General features: G+C 56.9%; 1 protein-coding gene across 5 annotated transcripts in view; it reads left to right on the forward strand.

The window, feature by feature from the left end:
• Positions 1-19,305, forward strand: part of COL18A1 (collagen type XVIII alpha 1 chain) — a 136,309-nt gene that overhangs the window by 92,768 nt on the left and 24,236 nt on the right. For all 5 annotated transcript variants that reach the window (XM_069100307.1, XM_069100306.1, XM_069100304.1 and 2 more), the window contains 13 exons: positions 2,382-2,468; positions 2,942-3,001; positions 7,876-8,002; positions 9,725-9,810; positions 10,307-10,504; positions 10,922-10,948; positions 12,060-12,122; positions 12,255-12,341; positions 14,838-14,891; positions 15,445-15,603; positions 16,141-16,203; positions 17,771-17,797; positions 18,417-18,557. In XM_069100307.1, coding sequence (XP_068956408.1) covers positions 2,382-2,468; positions 2,942-3,001; positions 7,876-8,002; positions 9,725-9,810; positions 10,307-10,504; positions 10,922-10,948; positions 12,060-12,122; positions 12,255-12,341; positions 14,838-14,891; positions 15,445-15,603; positions 16,141-16,203; positions 17,771-17,797; positions 18,417-18,557 — 1,179 coding nt within the window. The remainder of the gene's footprint in view (positions 1-2,381; positions 2,469-2,941; positions 3,002-7,875; positions 8,003-9,724; positions 9,811-10,306; positions 10,505-10,921; positions 10,949-12,059; positions 12,123-12,254; positions 12,342-14,837; positions 14,892-15,444; positions 15,604-16,140; positions 16,204-17,770; positions 17,798-18,416; positions 18,558-19,305) is intronic.

Below are 19,305 nucleotides of genomic sequence, written 5' to 3' on the forward strand. Positions count from 1 at the left end.
TCTCTCTCTGAGCCCCCTAATTCCAAGTTCTTTCCTCTGTCCCCAGCTCCTCATTCCAAGCCCTTTCCTCTCTCCCCCAGCCCCCTATTCCAAGTCCTTTCCTCTCTCCCCCCGTTCCCCCCCAGCTATTTTCTCTCCCCCCCCGTCCCCCCCTCCCCCCCCCCCTCCCCCCCCCCCCCCCCCCCCCCCCCGATTCCAAGCCCTTTCCACTCTCCTCCAGGCCCCCACCCCATCCCATCTCCAGCCAGACCTCTTTTCCTCTCAGCCATGCCCTGGTCTCCTTCTTTCTAGAGAAGATTGAGACCTCTGGCCCTGGTCACCCCAGCTCTCCTCCTTGTCCCCACGGCACTTTCCTGAATCCCCCCTTGTTCCTTGGCTCTGTAAGAAGGGATGGACGAGGCAGCCTTTCTCTTTGCGGTTAATCTTCAGCATGGATGAAATGCCCACTCTGTGTCAGGCCTGGTGCACAGCCCTCGTTGCCTTCAAGCAGCTGGCCTTCCGTGGAGACGAGGGGGTGGGGAAGGGCTCCCACAGCTATGGGGAGGGCAGCAGCCCCAACCAGTGAGGGAGCCAAGGCAGGCTTCCCAAGGCAGGTGGGGCTGGAGGAGCCAGGCCTCCAGAGATGATGGGGACAGAGATGGAGGACTGGGGTGGGGGTGGGGGGCGGCCAGGAGGCCCATCCTAATGGCAGGGAGAGTAAAAGACAGAGGGGAATGAGTCAGGAGCTGGCTGGGAGCCAGGACAGAGAGGCCACCCCCTCCCTGCTCTGGAGGTGATGGGGAGCCCTGGGGGGTGCTTAAGTGAGGCAGGAGCTCCCAGAGGGAGGTGTAGGTGCTGTGAGTGTGGAGAGCCCTGTCCAGGGATGACTTCCCCAAATCGAGAGCTGCCCCATGGAGGGGTGAGTTCCCCATTCACTTGAGGTCTTCCAGCAGGAGCTGGATGATGATGTGGGGGGATGTGGTAGAGGGATTCTTAGCCCTAGGTGGATGAGACCTCCCTGGAGGCCCCTTCCAGCTTGGAGATGCTATGATCATCGGGAGGTGGCAGGTGGTCCAGTGGCCAGAAGGCAGGCTAAGAGGCCACCAATGTGCCAGTTGCTGCGCTAGTTCTGGCCAATTGGATGCCTGCAGGGATGCTGCCAGAGGGCTGGGGGAGCGATGTGGGGACCCACACCAGGCCCCTTCCTTAGGTCAGCTGAGGTGCCCCCTTCCTCAGCTCACAGCTCCACAGATGGGCAGGGAGCAGAGGGCCCATGGAAGGGATGGCGTCCAAGCCCCCTGGGGCCCAGCATTGGTGGTGAGGGAGGGACATGAGGCGGGACAACAGCTTGTACTGCTCCCTGGGGGCCCCTGGACTGCCATTGATCCAAATGGACAAAGGCTCCCACTCTCTCCTCTGGCCTCCTCCTTCCACTTTCTGGGAAGGGGGTCTGGCCCTTGCTGACCCCACGGCTGTCCTGGGGGGATGAGGAGAGACTGGGGTAGTCTGGCCCTGTGGCTGTGCTGGGTGTGAGAAGGCTTTGGGGGAGAGGGCAGTGGGTGGTCGGCGGTCAGTGTTGGGTGGGGAGCTCAGTCATAGCCTGGGGCTGTGGAGCAGGAACCAAAGATTCTTCTTCATTTGAGCTAAAGGTTCTCTTGGTGCAATCCCCAAAGAATGTGGCCAGGGGTGGGGTTTCCATGGTGGTGAGGGGAGCAGAAATGGGGAGTTGGGACTGGGCCTGGGATGTCATGGGGGGCCCTGTAGAGCTCTGCCATGAGGAAATGCATCCACCAATGCAGGTGGGCACCTCTGGATGAGTCCTAGCAAGCCTCCTAGAGCCCCGGGCTGTGGCCAGTGGCTCTGCAGTGGGATCCTGGGTCTTCCTGGCCCTGAGGCTGGCTCTCTGGCCTCTCCCCATTCACTGTCTCTTCTTGCTATGAAGAGAAGGGAGTTGGGGGATCCCACCTCAATCCATTAGACCCCCTCACTTGTGAAGGGGAGACTCTAATCCTGATGAGAGACCAGGTCATCTCCTCTGGGAAGCCGGCCCCCTGGGACCCTGGCCAGCTGCTGCTTTGTTCCAGGCAGATCTCAGGGGCTCCCAAAGCTGCACCTCCCCCCCCCATGCTGGGCCACCTCCCCGGTCGCCCTGACCCTTTGGGGGTTGGCGAGGGGGGAGGTTCCTCACATATTCTCAGCCCCACCCCCCTCCACCCCAATAACGCAGCCCTCCTCCCCTGGCTAACCTGGTCGTGCTGCGCTCCAGGCTTTGGGGCTTCAGACAGGAGGTCGGGGCAGGCCCTGACCGCGGCTTCCCCATCTGCTGTAGCCGCTGCCCTGGGCACTCCCGCCCAGCACCATGGGGCTCCTTGTGACGTGACTTTGTTTCCTTCTTTGTCTAGGGGGTGATCTCCGAGTTGAAACTGCGAGGGGACCCCCGGGTGACTCTGCTGCAGTGTCTGGATGACGATGATGATGACAGTGACGGGGTGAGTGCTGGCCCCTGGGCCCTGGGGGAGGGGTTGGTCCAGCCTGGGACAGCCCTCCCTGTCCCCCCTGTGGGGACCAGAGGCCAGGTGTCTGTGCAGGCATCATCGCGCTCCCAGACCCAAAGGAAAGCCCAAGGGAGCTGCCCCCCCCGCAGTCTGGGGGGGGGCTGGGGGAGCCCAGGGCCCTGCCCCACTGCCCTAGGCACTCACTTCTCTGGAGGCTTGTTGGAGCCCTGGTAGAGTGGAAGCTTCTTGAGGGAGGGCTGTGTGTGTCTGTTTTGTGTGTGAGGGCCTAGCTCTGAGCCCACAGCCCTGGACATAGTGTGCGGAGTATCCCATCACTAGGGAGGTCAGGCCTGGCTGGGCCGGGCTCTGAGGGGTCAGGCTGCACCAGGCTGGGTTGGGCCAGACAGGGCACATCCACTGTGAACTCAGTGCTGGGCCTCGATCTTTCTTATTTTGAACTCATCTAGGCATCTGGAGACTTTGGGAGTGGAGCGGACGATCAGGGAGGACCCTCAGGGTCAGATGCGGTAAGTGTGGGGGAGCCTGTGTGCAGGTGTGAGCCACATGCATGTATGTATCACATGTATGCACACACATGCATGCATGTGCTTCTGTGTGGCATGTGCGGGGCATGCACAAGTGTGCTTGTGTGTGTCTGTGTTTCAGGGAGCCTGTGACCCCAACAGCAACACCGTGATTGTGTTAGCAGCGTTTATATAGTTACTAGTGGTTGCTGTCCAACAGCTGAGTAACTGGGGTGTGCTCTCTCCTGACTTGGTCTCATCCTTTGTAAAATGAGCAAGCATAGACTAGATGCCAGTAGGGGTGTGCTGGTAAACATTTAACAACCGGCTCTGGGGGAAGTACAGAGACATAGTTTTGTGTCGAATCTGCATTAGTAGCATTTTTGGTACCATGTTAAGTCTAGACAATCACCAAAACAACAAATGAAACCCTGCCTCGAAGTGTCTGCCAACTGTAAATGCATGCCCTGAGGATTTAACCATCAGCTGTCCCAGGCCAGCTCGAGCTGGCCCCAGCACACTCCTGCTTCCGCCTCTCGTTCCTACGACCCAGTGTAAATTCCTTGACTTTGTTGCCTGTGACCATTCTCAGGGTTGAAGGACCTGTCTGTCTGTCTGTCTAGTTCTTCTCGTTTCTTCTTCTCTATCCATGGGGAGTCATGTGTGTCTGTGACAGCCAGACTGCTAGCTGTGAGTGCGAAGATCAGCATCAGGCCAGAAGAAAAGAACAGAAATGGGGAGAATGTGCTCCTGGGTGGCGGCTCCAGCCCTGACCTGCTGAAATACGATGTCGATGTTGAGCAGACATTGACACAGACTCGCCCCACCTCCTAAGGAAAATGAACTGATGAAGGTTTACATGGCAAGAACAGCACAGGGAAGGAGAGAGAAAGAGAGACAGAGAGAGAGAGAGAGACAGACAGAGAGAGAGACAGAGAGAGAGAGAGAGACAGAGAGACAGAGAGAGAGACAGAGAGAGAGAGAGACAGAGACAGAGAGACAGAGAGAGAGACAGAGAGAGACAGAGACAGAGAGAGACAGAGAGAGAGAGAGACAAAGAGAGACAGAGAGAAAGAAACAGAGAGAGAGACAGAGAGAGAGAGAGAGAGGGAGAGAGAGGGGGGAGGGAGGGGGAGGGGGAGACAGAGAGAAACAGAGACAGAGAGACAGAGAAAGAGAGGGGAGAGACAGAGAGACAGAGACAAAGAGAGACTCCATGCAATGACAAGAGATTGGAAGGAAGTCCTTTATCATTATCTGCATTTCTGTTCAGAGGATGAGAAGGCAAAGGGGAATACTGTGCCACGTCCCCAGATCCCCAGTGCTCCTCACATCCAGCTAATGCCCTTTGAAGTCAACATCTGCTTTCCTTAGCTTCAGTAACTTGTCACTCACTAATCCCTTTCCCTCCTCATTTCTCCCTCCTTAGTGTATGCTGTCAGCATCAGTTCCTTAAACAAAGAGCCCTTTACACTTCCAGGTTAAGACTTTGGAAATCCAGGCTCTTTGGAGAATGAACCCAAAGAAATGTGTTTGCAGGATGTGAGTGTGGGAGCCCCAAGCAAGGTTCTGGGAATATCCATCATTTTAGGGGACAATGAGGCCATGCCAGAGGAGGTATTTTTTTTTTTTTGCATTTTGTGATCAGGAAATATTCTTTCCTTCCTTCTTTCTTTCTTTCTTTCTTTCTTTCTTTCTTTCTTTCTTTCTTTCTTTCTTTCTTTCTTTCTCTCTTTCTTTCTTTCTCTCTTTCTTTCTCTCTTTCTTTCTTTCCTCTCCCCCTCTCCCTTCCTCTCTCCCTCCCCCCCTCCTTCTTTGCCTCCCTCCCTTCTCTTTTTCCTTGATACTTAAAACATGGGCCATATTCATTTTTTAAATACCATTATGTCTCATTTACTTAGCTACTGCTAACTAGTATTAAGCTACTGATAAGCCATTTCTACTGTGCTAGAAATCCAGACAATGCCCTGCTTCTCTAGGACCCGCCCAATTAAATGACTTGGTGCAAGTCAGAAGCCTGGGCTGTGTCTGAAGGTGCCTTTGCTAGAATGCACATTCTGGGCTGTGCTGAGCCTTCCTTTTTTGGGGGCAGGGTGAAGCGTGCCAGCTGCTTCCCTCCATCCTTCAGGGATCTCTGGGATTCCCTGTGCTTGCCTTTCCTCTGGGGCTGATGTTCCTACCTGCCTCTCCAGCATAGGGGCAGAGTCCTCCCACATAGGGAGCTCCTAACCTGAGTCCCCACCAAGGAGAAGTGACTGAGAAAGTCTTTTCACCCCTTAAAATGTAAACAAAACCCTCTAGCAGACTGTCCTCTGAGGAGCCTGTTTGCTGAGCCTCAGGTCTACGGAAATGGTCACTGTTGCCCTAAAATATTCGAGTGGGTCACATGTTTTGTTGTGGGTCTGCCCAAGGCTGCTCAAAGAGAGCTGGCTCTCTGAAGGGAGCTGTCCACAGAGGGGGCCCAAGCTGCCTCTGGTAGGGCTCCCCTCACTGGACACCTTCAGGCAAGGGGCATGGTCAGGGATGTCCCCAGCTGGGGCTCTGGCGAGAGTCATAGGGCCTGGCTTAGTGCCTGCCGCTAGCCTCTTCCTGCTGGGCAATTGTCCCTAGGACCACTTCCACAGTGCCAGGTCCCTGGTGGCTGTTCACCGAGGCCTTGAAGCACCAAGTCTGACCCCCTGTGACCAGATGGCAGAGCTGGGAGCTGTGGGAGGAACAGGCAGAAAAAGCTTCCTGGCTCTCCCCTCCCCTGCCCCAGATAGCAAGCTCCTTGAGGCCAGGGACCATTTCCCCCTTTCTTTGTGTCCCCAGCACCAGCCTGACACACAGCAGGTGCTCAGTAAATGTTTGGTGACTGACAATGAGAGCTGTCCCAAAGCTGAACCATTTGCTGGGGGTTGCTGAGCACCCCCCCCACACACACACAGGGCATTTCTGAGACAAGTCTGCCTGCCCTTTGCAGGGAAGTTAGAGGGCATATTTCTGGATGCTTGGAGGTCTGGGGGGCTCTGCCTGGGATGAACCATTTTAGTCTCCTGGGGAGCCTTTAGCCCCTCTTTGATCAGTGGGGCATGCTCTCTTTGCTCCCCTCTGTATTCAGCCCCCACACATACTTACTGCAGGGCCTCGAAGGCCATTCCCCAGCAGCCAGGCCCCTTCATGGGGGAATGGTCTGGGCCAGAAGGGCTGCATGGGTGATGTAGGCCTGGGACAGACATCCTACCTCGGGTCACTGAGCAGCACCCAAGATGCCTGTTACCAGAGCCCTGTACTCTGGGGCCTGCTCCCGGCTCAGTTCTGGGGGAGCCGCCCAGAGTGGTGGCTTCTGGGGCCTTAGCATTGGGAGCCCCCCGTTTGTCCCAGCATGCCTCGGGCCTCAGAGATCCTGGAAATGAGGCAGAAGGGAGTGAGAGGGGCAGTCTGTCTGCTGGGTTCCCTGGTGCTGGAACCAAGTGGGAATGTGTGGGAGCCTTGGGAGCCTCCCTGTGCACAGCCCCTGTGCGGCCCGGGGCCCCCACAGAATGTGTGCTTCTCAGCTAACGGTGAGGAAGCCAGGATGAGAAGGGGTGGCAGCCTCTGGCCTGCTGTGGATCTGAGTCAGGAGTGGTCTCCAAGGGAGAGAAGCCTTATCTATGGAGAAGAGGGCACCAGGCTCCTGAGACCTGACTGTGGTCCTAGAAGGGACCTCAGAGGCCATCCAGATGAGGAAACTGAGGCCAGGAAGGCAGTCACATAGTATCACAGCTGGAGCCAAGTAAGACTTCAGAGGGCTAGTCCAAGCCTCATTTTACAGGGGGGAAACTGAGGCCAGGGCAGCAAGGGACTTATCTAAGGTCACACAAATTGTCAGGTCTGAGGTGGAATCTGAACTCAGAACGTCTGAGCCTCTCTTTGCCATCCGCACTGCCTCCCATGTCCTGTCCTGATCGATGCTTGCGTGGCTTGGAGCAGACCCCGGGTGGTCTTTGCTTTGCTGCTGGGCAGGGTGGGGCAGGAAGGTCCATCAGTGGATTCTGCCTCTGGCCTGAGGAGGAACCTGGCCAAGTTCAAAGGGGTTTGAATCTCAGCCATGGGCCTTGGCAGGAGCAGGAGAGGCCTGAAGGCCATCTCCAAGGCCAGGGTCAGGAAGGAAACCGCAGGCCTCCCCAGTGGTTACCACAGGATCCCAGGGCTGGAGGGGCCTCAAGGCCGGCCTGGGCTAGACCCCACCAAGGCCCCAGGAGGTGCATCTCTAACCTCTTCTCAGATTCCTTCCGTGAGGCGGCTCCCTCCAGGCTGGGCTGGGTCTCGTAGTTGGGTTTTGGTCTGACTTGAGCCTGAACCTGCTCCTCTGTGTCCCCCTCACTGCTTCTGGATCAGAGCATAGTCTTTGGGTCTTTGGGCACCTGCAGACGGCTCTCAGATTTCCTTCCAGGTTTGTCTAGCCCATATGTCCTTGGCCTCTCCCCAGCTCCCCAAAAGGCGTGGTCTCAGCCCTTTGCCGGCCTGGCTGCCCAGGACTGAACCCTGTCCTCCTGCTGAAGAACCCTGATGGACAGCGGCCCAGAGAGCCTATGGGCACCCCCTGGGGTGGGAGCTCACACCTCTATAATGCTCTCTGCGTGCCAGGCTAGATTCACTGTCCCCTTTGAGCCCAGGGGTTTGAGAACCGTGGGCGGGCTTGCCAAAAACTCGTCATTGGCCAGGGCCGAGAGAGCAGCCCTGTGGGCTGTCTCCATGGGTCTGTCCTTCTCCTTCCCACAACCCTGTAAATCTGCAGTGTATGTGTGTGTGTGTGGGGCCGAGGGAGCACCCCTAGTGTTTCCGAGGTCCTCAGGCTGCAACTGGCATGAAATGGGAAACTTCGATGCCTGTTATTCTCCCCTCTCCTGTCCTAGGGGCCTCCCTTATCACCCAGCTTCCCTGTGCCTCCTCCAATCACATTGCCCCCCCTGGACACGACCACCGCGAGTTCCCAGCCAGGCCTTGTCAAGGCAGAAGGCGCCCACGTGTCTTCCTCAGAAGGTAACAGCTTTGAATGGAGGCTCTTGAGACCCTTCAGTGGTGGGGGCATGGAAAGGCTGGTCCTGGGGGGTGCACACAAGGCCCAGGGAGCAGCCTGGGCCCCAGAGGGACCCACATCCTGCTAGTCAGCATGGGCTTGGGTTTAGAGAGTCAGGGAAGACCAAGGAAAGTCCTAGAAATTGGAACATTGGCTTCCCTCTGGCGGGCGAGAGGCTGTGGGCAGCGGGGTGTGGTGGGCATGGATGCCTCATGCCTGTTGGCAAGTCCCTTCATCGCCCTGTGCCACAATCTCCCTGTCTGTAAAAGTTTGGGAGCTTAAGGAGAAGACCTGTGGGGGCCAGGGCCATGACCCTCCTCACACCCTGGCCTCCTTTTCTCTTCCCAGAACCCCAGGGAGGGAGGGCTGGAGGTAGCAGCTTCAGGGAGGCTGGGGCTGGTGAAGATGGAAGGAGCAGAAGGATGGGCTGTGCCAGGGCCTTGCCAAGCCATACAGGGGCAGAGAGGTGCTGGCCTTTCTGGGATCCGGCTGAGGAGCCTGAGTGTGGGGGGATGGGACCTCGGGACGAGCTGGCCCAGCTCCATTCTTTATACTAAGAGGCCAGAGACCCAGAGAAGGGCACAGCTCGCCCAAGGTCACACAGCTTAGGAGAGGCCCCCAAAGGACCCCATTTGGGCATCATGCTTGCCCCAGGAGCCTCGGCTGGCTTAGCCCAGAGGGGCCCCTGATTCTGGCTCTTTGCTGGCCGTCCTGGCCAGGAGAGAAGAGGGCCCTGTCTGCCAAGACTGGTTGGAGAAGTAGTAGCCAGAAGGGCACTGGAACCCTCCAGGGAGCCATGAGTCCAGTGGACTTGGCTCAGCCCAGGCTGGCCCTGGGCTCTCAGGGAAGGGCAGCAGTGCCCTCTTGTGGGCTGACCAAGGGACACACTGACCAATCTGTGGTTCCTGCTCCTGCCTGGGATCCTGTGAATGCAGCCTGAGACCCCGCTTGAGATGGGGGACCCCTCCAAGCATGGCGGTCACCATGAGGGCAGGGAATGCTCTCCACCTGCGATCCTTTGGCCCTTGGCAGCCATGCAGACCCCTGCCTGGTTAGACTACTTCACCCTGAGGAAAGCAGACCTCCCATTGAGGGAGGGCTGGTGCAGGCAGGGCCTTTCAGGTAGCATGAGGGAGGGAAGAGGAGGCTGACTTTGAATCCCAGCTCAGGCACTTCTTGACTGTGTGACCTTGGGCAAGTCACCTGCCCTCTCTGGGTCCCCTTTGTGCCTCCTGCCCCTCTGGTCTGAGTTTCATCCTTTCCAAAATGAGGTGACTGGACTCCAGGCATTCTCAGGCCGCTTTCATCTCGAAGCGGCTTCTCGCCTGAGCCAGGGGCTGGGTTCTAGGAACAGTAAAGTTCATGCCCTCAAAGGGGTGTCCTGGTCACTGAGGGTCCCGGCTTCTTGGCAGAAGTGGGGGCTATGGACGCGGAACACTGCATACAATGGTGGGGTTTGGGGGTCTAGTAATACATTTTTTTTGTGTTTTTTTTTCCTCTGAATTATTTTTTCACTTCTTGTTATAAGGGATGGCTCCACGGAGGAGGTGGGGATGGGGGAGGCAGAGGGATATGGGACTAGAGGATCCGTCAAACTTGATTTAAACAAGACGTTACCAGTTTGCCAGGGTTGCCTCAGAGGGCCCCGCCACCATCCCTGTGTTTGCTCTCTGTTCACCTTTCAGCTCAGTTTGATTCCCATGGAGAGGAGGGGGCCAGAGGCCTCATGAGGCCCGAAGGGACACAGGACCAGGACGGAAGGCTAATGGAGGTGAGGCCCCAGGGCTGGGCTTCTGCTCCCTGCTCCCCCTCCTCAGGGAGGGCACAGGCAGTCTGTGTCCAGCCAGGGGAGGGGGCAGCTGCTGCCGTGAGGAGTGGGTGATGAGGATGTGCTTGGGCCAAATATTCCAAAGTCCCAAATCTGTCTCTGCTTCAACATGACCACCTGCTGTTTCCTGTGAGCGAGCTAAAAAGCCTCCTCTGTGACCTGGGGGCCTCCTTCATTTTCGTGACCTTCCACGGCTCTGGCTGGGACTCCATTTGGAGGACTCCAGCTTTGGTGTTAAACTCCTCAAACTTGGCAGGCCTGCAGAAGGCTTTGTACTCTCTACACCTCAGCAGTCACTACCAGGTTAAATTCAGATGAGACGCAGGGAGGATTTGTCTCCCCATGTCTAGAAAGTGCAGCCACCCGTCAATACCAGCTACTGGTCGTTTGGACTGGTGACTTTTCCTGAATTTCTGCCTTTATCTCCTTGCCTCCTTAGGAAAGCACCAGATTTGGGTCTCCAGGCTTGAAGGGACAGAAAGGTGAACCTGGGGTCCAGGGCCCACCTGGCCCTGTTGGTCCCCAGGGGCCTGCTGGCCCTGCCATCCAGAGTCCAGATGGTTCCACAGTGCAACAGGTCCCTGGGCCACAAGGACCCCCAGGGCCTACTGGACCCCCTGGGAAGAATGGAGAGCCTGTAAGTCAGCGTTCCCTGCCATCCCTCATAGTTTGGGGCCGTTCCTCAAGGTCAGTGGGTTACCTTAACCTGGGGAACAAGGTGGCAGCAGCTCCCTCCTGACTGATGCTGTGAGGCTCCCATGTTCCTTTCCTGCTTGCCTCGGGGTGGAGTAGTCTGACCAGGCAGGGGGCCTTTGAAGATCGCAGGAGAGGAGTTTCGCCTTCTGTGCCGAAGGGAGGGATCCTCTCCCCCCTGAGAGTTAGAAGCAAAGGTTTCTTCTCCCTAAGGCCAAGTGCAGGGGCTTTGCTTTTCTCTAGAAGTTGGTACTTCTGACTTTTGCACACATCCTCTAAGGGATGCAGGGAAAGCCATTCCAGGACATAATGGTTACTAGCTGCTTCCTCTCATCCGTGTCTTTTGTCACCCCCCCTCTAGGGTGATCCTGGTGAAGATGGAAAACCTGTAAGTTCTTCCTTTTTTCTCTTAGTCTTATTTTTTTAAGAGCACGATTTAAAACATTCAGGTTCAACATTCATTTTGGAATTTATTGTGGTATATGGTGTGAGAGGTTGCCCTAGCCCTGGTCTCTGTCCAAAGACCTTCAGGCTTTCTCAGCAGTTCTTGTCCAGGAGGGGCCTCTTCCCCAAAGTAATTGTGGTTCTCAAGTTTATCTGACACTTTCTGCTGTGGATCTGAAAGTTTGCAGAATCACTTTAGGACCTGTCTGGCTGTGCAGAGATACCTTTTCCAGCTGAGCTGTGTCACACTCTGCACTTGCCACTAAGCGTAGCCTCTCAAGGCAGGTAGTGTGCTTGCCCAGGGGTTGAGAGTCTGGCTCCTGGGGGTGGGGGTCCCTTGGAAGAGCTGGAGGGGCCATCACAGATGGCCCATGTAGGCCTTGTTGCCAGGGCCCATCGCTCCTTCTCAGTGCCCTTTCTCTAGGCTACCACAGAAGGTCTGCTCGACACTGAAGGCAGGTCTGCCTGCTTCTGAGTATTGGTGCTGCCCTCAGGCTGCCCAGCTGTGGTCTTCCATGGCCAGCCCATTCCTCTGCCTACCATCCATGCCTATGAGTCACCATTGGCCACGATAGACCTCTCCATTTCCCTCTAAGACATGCATAGAATTTTGCTATTGCAAAGCACAATCAGTTCCCCCAAACGACCCCCCAATCCTCCACTATGATCTGCTCAGTATGTGTGGGTCAGGTACAGGCAGGGGCTGCTTCTCACGGATCATTTTGGCTGCAGCCCTGCCTGCAGACCCCAGCAGAGTGCTGTGCAGAAGGGGCTTCTAGCAGCTTAAATTGTTGGACTAACCCACTGGTTAGTCATGGAGGAGTCTTGGGAAAGCCGCTCCTTAATTCCTTCATTTGTGAAAGGAGAATGGCCCAACTTGTGGGGGCCAACGAGGCACTGTGTCCAAAAGGCTGTGTAGTGGTGGCAAGAGAGCACACAAGAGACGCGCCGTCTCGTCCTGCTGGTCTTTGAGATGGCGGCCACAGCAGAGACGTTTCCTGGCATCCGGCCGCCCTGGGAAGCTCAGCCGCCTCTTCCTGTCTTCCTCTCTCTAGGGTGAGATGGGGCCGCAGGGCTTCCCAGGAACCCCAGGAGATGTGGGGCCCAAGGGCGACAAGGTGAGAGGCAAGGGAAGATGGTTGGCTCAGGACACGTCATCGTCCTGGCGGAAGTATGGCCACATGAAGCCTTCCCCGCATGTGCCTGGGAGGTGGCGGGTCCCAGTGACATGCCTTCTTCTTTGTTAACAGGGAGATCCTGGCACTGGGCCAAGGGGCCCCCCTGGCCCACCAGGACCCCCAGGACCTCCTGGACCTGCTTTCAGACCTGACAAGTTGGTAAGTCACTCCTTTTTGGCATCACCCATAAAAGATGTTGATCTGAGAACCTGCCTTTGGTTTGTTGGGAAACAGGATTTGTTTTTGTTATTACTAATACTTGTGGAGTGGGAAAGGGGTCTCAGACCGTGGGAGGGCCCTTTCCTGAGGCAGTGGGAGAGGCCCGGCCAGCAGATGGCCTCGGAGGAGGCTGGCTTTCAGGGTCCTTGTATCACAATGCTCCCAACAAGCATTGTCCAGGCCACAGGGGCACAGAGCTCTGTCCTGAGGGTCTGGAGTGGAAGGACCTTCGAAGCCATCGAGCCCAGTCCATATTTGAGCAATTGTCCCAGTGACAGTGTCCCCCAAAGTGGGTCTCCGGCCTCTACCCAAGGCACCAAGGCTGATGCCTGTCCTGACTCCAGACCTCGATCACCACTTTACGCCTCATTTCCCACTGTGGAGGGGAGGAGGGTTGATGGGTGGCAGGACTGGGCCAGCTGTCAGTCCCTCAGACCCAGAAGCAGCCCCCATCACCTCCTCCTCCACACCTGGGCTCCTGCTCCAGCCCGAGGCTCCCCATTCCTCTCAGCCCAACCTCACGGGCCCATGGCACGAAGACTTTGGCAGGTGAGACGGACGGTCACAGATCTCATCTGGAGCTGACAGGGCCTCAGAGGCTAATGCCCTTTACAGAGGAGGAAACTGAGTCCCAGGGAAGGCAGAGGCTGCTAGCTCTAGAGCCCGGAAGGGCCTCAGAGCCCATTGAGTCCAGCCTGAGGCCCAGAGTAGGTCGGTTCCTTGTTCGAGGTCAAAGCCTCATCACCACAAGACAGGGCGCATTTGTGTGGTCCCTATCCATGCCAGGCACTGTGAGAAGACTTTCCTCACAGCAGCCCTGCACAGTAGGGGCTATTCTAACCCCCTTGTACAGTTGAGGAAATGAAGGCCAATGGACTTTCCCAGGGTCTCAGCTAGTTAGTGTCTAGGCTTGATCTGGACCGGAACTTCCTGCCTCCATGCCCAATGCTCTCTGCCTTGTGGCACCCCACACAGGGAGGGCTTCTTTGGTGGCCCAGCGGGTTCCTCCAGAGCTGCTGCCCCACTCACTGGAGGTTCATCCTCTGCCTTGTGACCCGACAAAGCAGTGCTCTCCAGACTTCCTCCCTGGTTCCAGCTGATGGTCAGACCAGTCAGGTCTCCTTCACTGACCCCACTCAGAAAGGACCAGGCTGGAGGGGTGACAATTCTGATTGCTTGGAAAGGTTGGCACAAAGGTAGTCCCCTCATGACTACAGGTCAGGAAGGTCTGGGTTCTAGTCTTGCCTGACACACACAGGCTGTGTGACTCTGGGGACTTTTGGCTGCCTGGGTCCCCAGACAGGCAGCTGGCTGAAACCCTGTGCTTCTGAGGACATGAACAGAGGGAACTCCATCCCCCGAGGGAGTCCCAGGGGCAGACCCAAGAGAACAAGGAAAGAGAAAGGGCATTAGATTGGAAGGGGTGACCTGACAGCTGCTGGTGGAGGGTCTGCAGAGGCATGGGGGGTGGGCAGGGCCAAGGATGGCCTACATGCCCCTGGGAGTGTTCCCTTCCTGCCAGGCACCATGACTCTGGCAAGGCAGCTGGCTTCCAGCCACTCCAGAGCCTTCTGAGCTCACGGGGCAAGGCCCAGGTGAACTTGTCAGCTCCACTGTCCGGAGCCTGCCAGAGGGGGCTCAGGCCTGCCCAGGTTCCCCCCCCAGCCTGCCCTGGCTGGGCGGCTCCCTCCGTTGGCTTGAGTCACATAATTAGCTAATAATCGCTATTAATCAGCTGGTGCTTGCAGCCCTCCAGTCCAGGCAGGTTGGCTCCCAAACCCTGTTTCTGACCCAGCCTTCCCCAGTCCTCCCTTTGAAGGTTCTGTGTCTCAGTTTTCCTTCTTCCCATTCCTTACAGTTAGGGCTCCCCAAATGTCAGAATATCCCCTTGTCCAGAGAGAGGCCTGCTCCTCCTTCTGGGGGTCAGTCATCCCCGAGCTTCCCAGGCCCTGCCTGCCTGGCCGTGGCCCAGAAGGAGTTGGAGCAGAATTTAATACTCAAGACTAGTGATTCCATCTGGCAGAGATGCTCCCTTCACTAATGCTGATTTCAGCCCCTCCATGCCTTACTAAATAATCTTCAGGGATTTTTGTGCCTGCTCTCCCCCCCCACCCAAGAAAACAAAGAATCATCGCCTGGCAGCTGAGGGTTTGGCGACAAGCTTCTGGGAGTGGGCTGGACTGGTCCCCAGATGAGGGATGTGGGCTCTGTCCCGGGGGAGCAAAGTTACTTGTGAGAAAACTTGGCAGTCTGCTGTGTGAGCCCCCAAGGAGCCTCAGAGACAGGCGCCAGAAGTCTGCATGCCAAGCCTTGTCACCCCCACCCTTTAGCTTGCCACGCATCCTGCTGCACCCGGGATGCAGAAGGGGGGCATCCGATGCCAGTGGTTTTCCCCAGCCTCCCCTCAGCCTGTGTCTGCCTTTTGTCTGTTGGCAGACGTTTATCGACATGGAAGGGTCTGGCTTTGGAGGGGACCAGGAGAGTCTACGGGTGAGTAGGCCTGGGAAGGGGGTGGGGAGATTCAGTCCTCAGACCCCAGTTTAGAGGCCCTGTCATGACCCTGGACACGTTCTGGGTGACCCTGATCCCTCCCTGTCTCCTGTGCCTCCAAGTTCATCGTGTCCCTGCCTAGCTCTCTGGTTAGACCATAAGCAGCTTACTTTTGTATCCCCCAAAGTGGGAGAAGGGAGCACCTTGCAGCTACTGAATGATTCAGCTGGTTAAAGCCGGTCTGTGTTTATTAAAGTGGGTGAGTTAATAGAGGTGGGCCCAGAAGTGGAAAGGAGAGAGTCTGAGGCAAGAAGGCCGTCCCTGTGATTGCTATTGCCTGGGAAGGACCTGGCCTTGGGCAGGACCTGGAAAGCCAGGGGGGAGTAAGTGTTTCTTGGGCTGGGACCCAAGCAGGGAAGGCTCTGAAGGAGGCCCCCTGTCTTCTGGGTGGATGAGGCCAGTGATGCCCCTGCAGTCGCCTCGGGGCCTGACCTACTCTGCAGGTGGCCTCTTCTTGGTGTGCTCACCTATTTCTTCTGTTCACACCCTCCAGGGTCCTCGAGGTTTCCCAGGGCCGCCAGGGCCCCCGGGCGTGCCGGGTTTACCAGGAGAGCCAGGTCGCTTTGGAATGAACAGCACTGATGGCCCTGCCCCCCCCGGCCTTCCTGGGGTGCCAGGCAGAGATGGATCCCCCGGGCCCCGAGGACCCCCAGTAAGCCCCTGCCTTTCTTCCCAGCCCCCTCCACTCTGAGTGAAGTCTAACCCAGACGGCCTCAATGGCCACCCATGGCTTTTGATGCCAACGACAAGGGAGCCATGACATGTGTGTGTGCTCTGTGAGGGCAGGGCTGGCTTGCCTTTTCTGAGCACTTAGCTCAATTCTTGCTATCCCATCCAGACAGCAGTGGGGTATGGGGGGGAGCTCTGGCCCTCGAGTCAGAGGACCCGGGTTCAAGACCTGCCTTTGACTCTTACTAACTGTGTGACCTTGGGCAGGTCACTTAGCCTTGTTCCAGACCTTAGTGTCTTCCTCTTTACAAAGAGAGGGTGGGCCTGTGTAGCCTCGGGAGTCCTTGCTAGGTCCACAACACCAGGCTCCCATGGCCCATTTCTGTAGGTGGGAGCCGCAGGGAAGGGCTCCGCATTTGGACAACCTCAAGGTCACAGCCAGGCCAAGGCGGAGAATGTCTCTGCGGCAGAAGTGGCTCCCGATCATAGATGCTGACTTGTTTTGCTTGTTTTTCTGCAGGGCCCCACGGGCCTTCCAGGAAAGGATGGACGGCAAGGGGAGCGAGGGCAGAAAGGAGATCGGGTAAGGCGCTCCCTGGTTCTAGGCCCAGTGTCCCCCTTGGGGCTGGCCTGACCAGCTCTGGGTCACACTGAGAACCTCCGGCCGTGAGGGGCCTTCTGGAGATGTGGCCTTTGGGCCAACAGTGAGGAGGGGCCCAGCGGAGGCTGCCGACCTCAGTCTGATATTGCAGTCCAAAAGCCCGGGTTTGGGTCCTGCCTTTGGCCCTCCTGCCTGGAGGATCCAGGCTAAGCTGCTTCCCTTTTCTGCTTTCTAAAATGAGAGGGTCTGATGAAGTGGTCTCAAAGGCCCCTAACAGCCCTATGCCATGTCCGTCAGAGGTGCGCGTGAGAGAGTGTGTGTGCCTGTTTGCATGTGTACGTATGCATGTAAGGGTGTGCATGTGTGTGTGCATGTGTGCACATGTGCACGTGTATGCATGTGTGTATTGTGAGACTGTGTGCACGTGTGTGTGAGTTGTGCATGTGCGTGAATGTGTGCGTGTGTGTGTATGTATGCATGTGTGTGCGAGTGTGTGCACACTCATGTGTATGTGCATTGTGTGAGTGTGTGCACAGCTGTGTATGTGCATGTGTGAGTGTGTGCATGCATGCACGTGTACATGAACATGTAAGGGCGTGCATGTATGTGCATATATGTGAGTGTGCAGATGTGCATGTGTGTACATGTGTGCATGTGTGTGGATGTGTGCATGTGCATGCATGCATGTGTACCCCCAGAGTATGGGATCTCCTCCACAACAGGGACTGTATCAATACAGACTCAGTAGAGACCACAGGCATCTCCAAACATGTGGGCTCCAGGCCTGGCCAGATTTCTAAGGGGGGGTCAGACTGAGTGGGTAGGAACCACCCAGGAGCCTGTCTGGGCCCAGAGCTGCCCTCCTGGACGTGCCCTCGAGTCTCTTCTCCCTTTGTGTCCCTACCCTTGCCCACCCACTCCCCTCCCCACCACATGGGTGCCCTCCCTAGAGACAGGCAGGTGGTGGCCAGCACGGATAGCTTGTGGGCCTGTCCAAACTGTCGCCCCTCCGCTGGGCCATGCCTGGGGCTGTGCCTGACCCATTGTAGTCACTTAGGCAGTAGTTATTGAATCAGATCCACCTGTAAAAATACCACCTACATTTGGCCCCGGCCCCCAGCCCCTGGTCCCAGCCCGCCATATTGGAAGAAAAGCCAGTGATTTTTTTTTTTTTTTGCTTTTTGGAGGGCAAGTGGGGTTAAGTGACTTGCCCAAGGTCACATGGCTAGTTTTTGTGTTAAGTGTCTGAGGCCAGATTTGAACTCAGGTCCTCCTGACTCCAGGGCTGGTGCTCTATTCACTGCACCACCTAGCCGCCCCCAAAAAGCCATTGATAACGGGACATTGCTTCTACTCCTGTGGAACACAGGCTGCCCACAGGTCACAGACAGGGACCACCCCTTGGGGGCTCCTGGCAGCCAATCCCCTTCAAGGCTGGTCTGACAGGATGGGATCTGTGCCCAGGGCTCAGCCCCTAGCAGGCACTTCCTGTATACTCAGCGACCCATCGCCAGAGACCTTGATCCTCTCTCTCTCTTTTTCTTTGCAGGGCGACGTGGGCTCCCCAGGACCAAAGGTATGATGATGGAACCTGCCTTTCTCCCTGGGTGGTTGTGGTTGTGGGATTGTAGCCTGTAGGAGACGGTGCTTGGGGGACATGTGGGAGCTGCTGTCCTATATTGGAGGAGCAGGGATGGAAGCAGGTGGGGAGGTGGGTGGAGTCCAGGGAGCCCAGTTGGAGCCCAGTGTAAGCAGGAACTTGCTGATGATTCAGTCCACCCTGTTAAAGTGAAGGTGGCCACTTCAGGAAGCAGTGAGGTCCCCGTCCTTGAAGGTGGTTCCTGGGCAGAGACCGGCTGACTCCTGGTTGGAGAAGGATGTGGGGTCACTCAAGACTATTTCCCACCCTGAACTCTGGATTTGTGTGGACCATGAGGCAGCCTCCCTTCCTGGGCCTCCAAGGGCATTGTTTATGATCAGGGCATGACTGACTGGCCTCCTGGCCTCCTCATCAGTTAAGTGGGAAAATGGGAGTGCTGACTGAGGTGTGGAGGCAGATAGGGAGGCTGTCCAGACAGGAAATGCTGCTGGCTGGTCGCCCTCTGGGGATGGCAGAGAGCCAACTCCTCTAGCTGCAGGTGCTGGCCTTGTTGGGAGCTTGGTGGGCCACCTTCTTGCTTCATCTCCCACTGCAGGGCAGCAAGGGGGATGACGGCTCAGTTGGTGCTCCTGGTGAAACAGGCTTGGCTGGTCTCCCTGGACCGATGGGCCCTCGGGGGCTGCCAGGCCCCCCTGGCCCTCCAGGACCACCTGGCCCCGGCTGGGCAGCAGGATTTGTAAGTACAAGGCCCACCCTTTTCTCTGATCCGAGTTATCCTGAAGGCTAATTGACATCTTATCTGAGCTGGCTGAGAGTTGGGAGGGCCCCCAGAATTTGCTATCTCCCTCCTTCCACCCGGTGACAGCCCTGTGGTTTTAGGGACGCTCAGGTGCCTGAAGCCCAGTCACTTAGATTAGATCAGAAGGAAGAAGGCGGAGGGTGGGTGGGGAGTAGGTGGGGCATGTCATATAAAAACAGTCTTCATTGGGGATCACTTTGTTTTGACAGCCCCACCTCCAACCACCCCTCACCCATTGTGTCCCAGTAGTCGATGACCAGGTCACATCTGGCATGTGCTGGAGAGGAGCCAGGGATGTGGCCGCCGGCCCACTTCAGTCTCCAAAGCTGCACATTTTCCCTTGACATCTGTTTTGTGCAAATGGCACATGGGTTCCTCGGTGGCCTAAAGTTTAAAAAACTCCTGAGAGCTGTTTTCTGTGGTGGGACATGCTGGGGAGCTTGAAATACCCTTAAATCACACCTTGTGTATCCGTGGCTTTGCCCATGTGGGCACTCGCTGCATTGAAGCAGACCCCTGCCCATCTGTGGCTTCAGAGGTGGTCTGTGGGAGGGACTATGCCAGGAAATGTGTCCTGTGCTCAGCCAGGTGGTCCCTGGATGGCTCAGGATTGGGCCTGTACTCCAGGCCTATCTGTCACTCTTTAGGCCCTATAGGAGCCCAGGCTTGGTTTGGGAGACTTTGT

Source organism: Petaurus breviceps, unplaced genomic scaffold (genome assembly GCF_028583685.1).
Source record: "Petaurus breviceps papuanus isolate PSGF00001 unplaced genomic scaffold, PetGlider_PUasm1.0 387, whole genome shotgun sequence".
NCBI classification, from domain to species: Eukaryota; Metazoa; Chordata; class Mammalia; order Diprotodontia; family Petauridae; genus Petaurus; species Petaurus breviceps.